At 52.9% G+C, this 2,140-nt stretch overlaps 1 protein-coding gene across 1 annotated transcript in view; it reads left to right on the top strand.

Moving 5' to 3' along the window:
• LOC125487903 (free fatty acid receptor 1-like) overlaps positions 1–1,771 on the top strand; it is a 6,117-nt gene extending 4,346 nt beyond the window's left edge. Inside the window, exons 2-3 of the mRNA XM_048620520.1 lie at positions 475–1,088; positions 1,137–1,771. Coding sequence (XP_048476477.1) covers positions 475–1,088; positions 1,137–1,628 — 1,106 coding nt within the window. The 3' untranslated portion in view covers positions 1,629–1,771. The remainder of the gene's footprint in view (positions 1–474; positions 1,089–1,136) is intronic.
• Positions 1,772–2,140: the final 369 nt, after the last annotated feature.

The following is a 2,140-nucleotide window of genomic DNA, read 5'->3' as shown; positions in this document are numbered from 1 at the left end:
TAGAAGCTAGGGGAGGTTACAGAGATAGGGAGGAGTGTCGGAGCTGGAGGAGGTTACAGAGATAGGATGGTTTGGTGGGGGGAGGGGGAACAGATGACCTCAGAAGGATTTGATATGGAGAGTGGGTGCTTAGAAAACGATGGCCCTGCCAATCTGGAAGTCAATCAAGATACAATGGTAGCAGTCATTAGTGAATAGGACTTGGTGTGAGTTAGAATGGGGTGATAGGGTGTCTAGAATAGGTTGGGCAAGAATGGAGTAAGGCAGGGCTAGAATGGGCTGAGGGGGCTAGAATGGGGTGAGGGGGATAGAATGGGGTGAGGGGGATAGAATGGGACAAGGGAATAGAATGGGACAAGGGGGCAGCAGTGCAGCTGAGGTTGGGGGAGGGAGGCAGTGATGTGGGTGGGGGTATACTCATTCTGGGCTGGTTGCCCACTCTGACCAGCTTACTAATGGTGCCATTCCTCACAGGTGATGTGACCATCATGGTAGTGCTATGCCCACTTGACGTTCTGTCACTGGTCGTGTTCTGTGTCACTTTCAGCCTGGCAGCTCCCTCCAATGCAGTGGCACTCTGTGTGTTCATCAGAGAACTGAGACGCAAACCAACACCAAATGTCATCTACATGATCAACCTCAGCATCTCTGATGGAATCTTCACTGTGCTTCTGCTACTCAAAATGGTGGAGACAGTGTGGGGCCAGTGGGCACTGCCAGAGGTCTTTTGCCCCATCTACAATGCCCTCTACCTGGGCATCATCTACACCAGCATCCTCTTCCTCACCGTGCTGGCCATGGGCCGGTATCTGAGTGTCGCCTTCCCCATCCGTTATGCGGCATACAAGAGCCCCCACTACTCCCAAGTCATCTGCGTCATTCTGTGGCTCACCGCGGCAGCTCACATCTACCTCATCTTCCTAATGGAGAACAGGGACCTGCAAGACACCAAGATCTGCTGTGCCAACAATGCATCAATCAGCTGTGCCAATAACATCTCAAGCAGCAGTGCCAACAATGCTTCAATCTGCTGTGCCAACAATACACTGATCTGTTGTGCAACCAACACCTCAACCAGCTGTGCCAACATTGTTCCAAACTGCTGTACCAACAATGCATTGATCAGCTGTGCCAACAATGCCTCAGTGGCCTGTGCCAATCTCTCCCAGAGCCAGGTGGACACCATGCTGAGGCTGGAGCCGACTGTGGTTCTGTTCCTGGTGCCGTTGGTGCTCACCTGCCTTGCCTACCTCGGCTGCTTCCGCAAGCTGCGCCGGAGCGGCCTGCCAAGTCGGGAGAAGCACAGGGCCCTGCGGGCAACAGCTGCCACTTTGGCAGTATTCGTGGCCTGCTACACACCCTTCAATGCTGCCCAGCTGGTGGGCTCCACCTTTGGAGTCAGCATGAGTTGGCGGAGGGAGGCCCTGCTCGCTGCTGCCCCCAGTGCCTTCCTCAACCCCCTCGTTGTCTTCTGCTCCTCCTCGGCACTCCAGTGGAGCGCTGCTGAGGGTTGGCGGGCTGTGGCAGGGCATCTCAGGGATGGCTGGCTGCGCCTCTGGCATGGGGCGATCCCACGGAGAAAGGAGGCAAACGGAGACCTAATGCGAGCACCGGTTCCAGTTCAATGAGGACCGTTGTCCGTACGATGGTGGACTGAGGTGCTCAGGTACCCGATTCATGCACAGGAAGACTCCAGTTGGATACCAACTGCCTTAAAAATGCTAAATGTCATCGATTATTGGACTCGCTCTGGAATTCCTGGCCATGGCAGATGAAGGAATTTGAATTCAATTAAAAATCTGGAATTCAGAGTCTAATGATGACCATCGGTCAATTGTTGGAAAAACCCATCTGGTTCATTAATGTCATTTAGGGAAGGAAACTGCCATGCTTACCTGGTCTGACCTACATGTGACTCCAGACCCACAGCAATGTGGCTGACTCTTAACTGCCCTCTGGGCAATTAGGGATGGATGATAAGTGCTGGCCTAGCAAGTGACACTCTCATCCTGTGAATGATTTTTTTTAAAAATCTCACAGGGCCGTTTCTGGAGCAGGAAAATTCTGTTTCCCAAGTGTTTTTCACCAGGACCGGACATCCCAAAGCTGCACAGACAATGAAGGAGCTTTAGTGAATTCA

This window comes from Rhincodon typus, chromosome 47 (assembly GCF_021869965.1).
Source record: "Rhincodon typus isolate 14 chromosome 47, sRhiTyp1.1, whole genome shotgun sequence".
In the NCBI taxonomy this organism is placed as follows: domain Eukaryota; kingdom Metazoa; phylum Chordata; class Chondrichthyes; order Orectolobiformes; family Rhincodontidae; genus Rhincodon; species Rhincodon typus.
The sequence above is the reverse complement of the archived record's forward strand: the minus strand, read 5'-3'. Positions and strand labels throughout refer to the sequence as shown.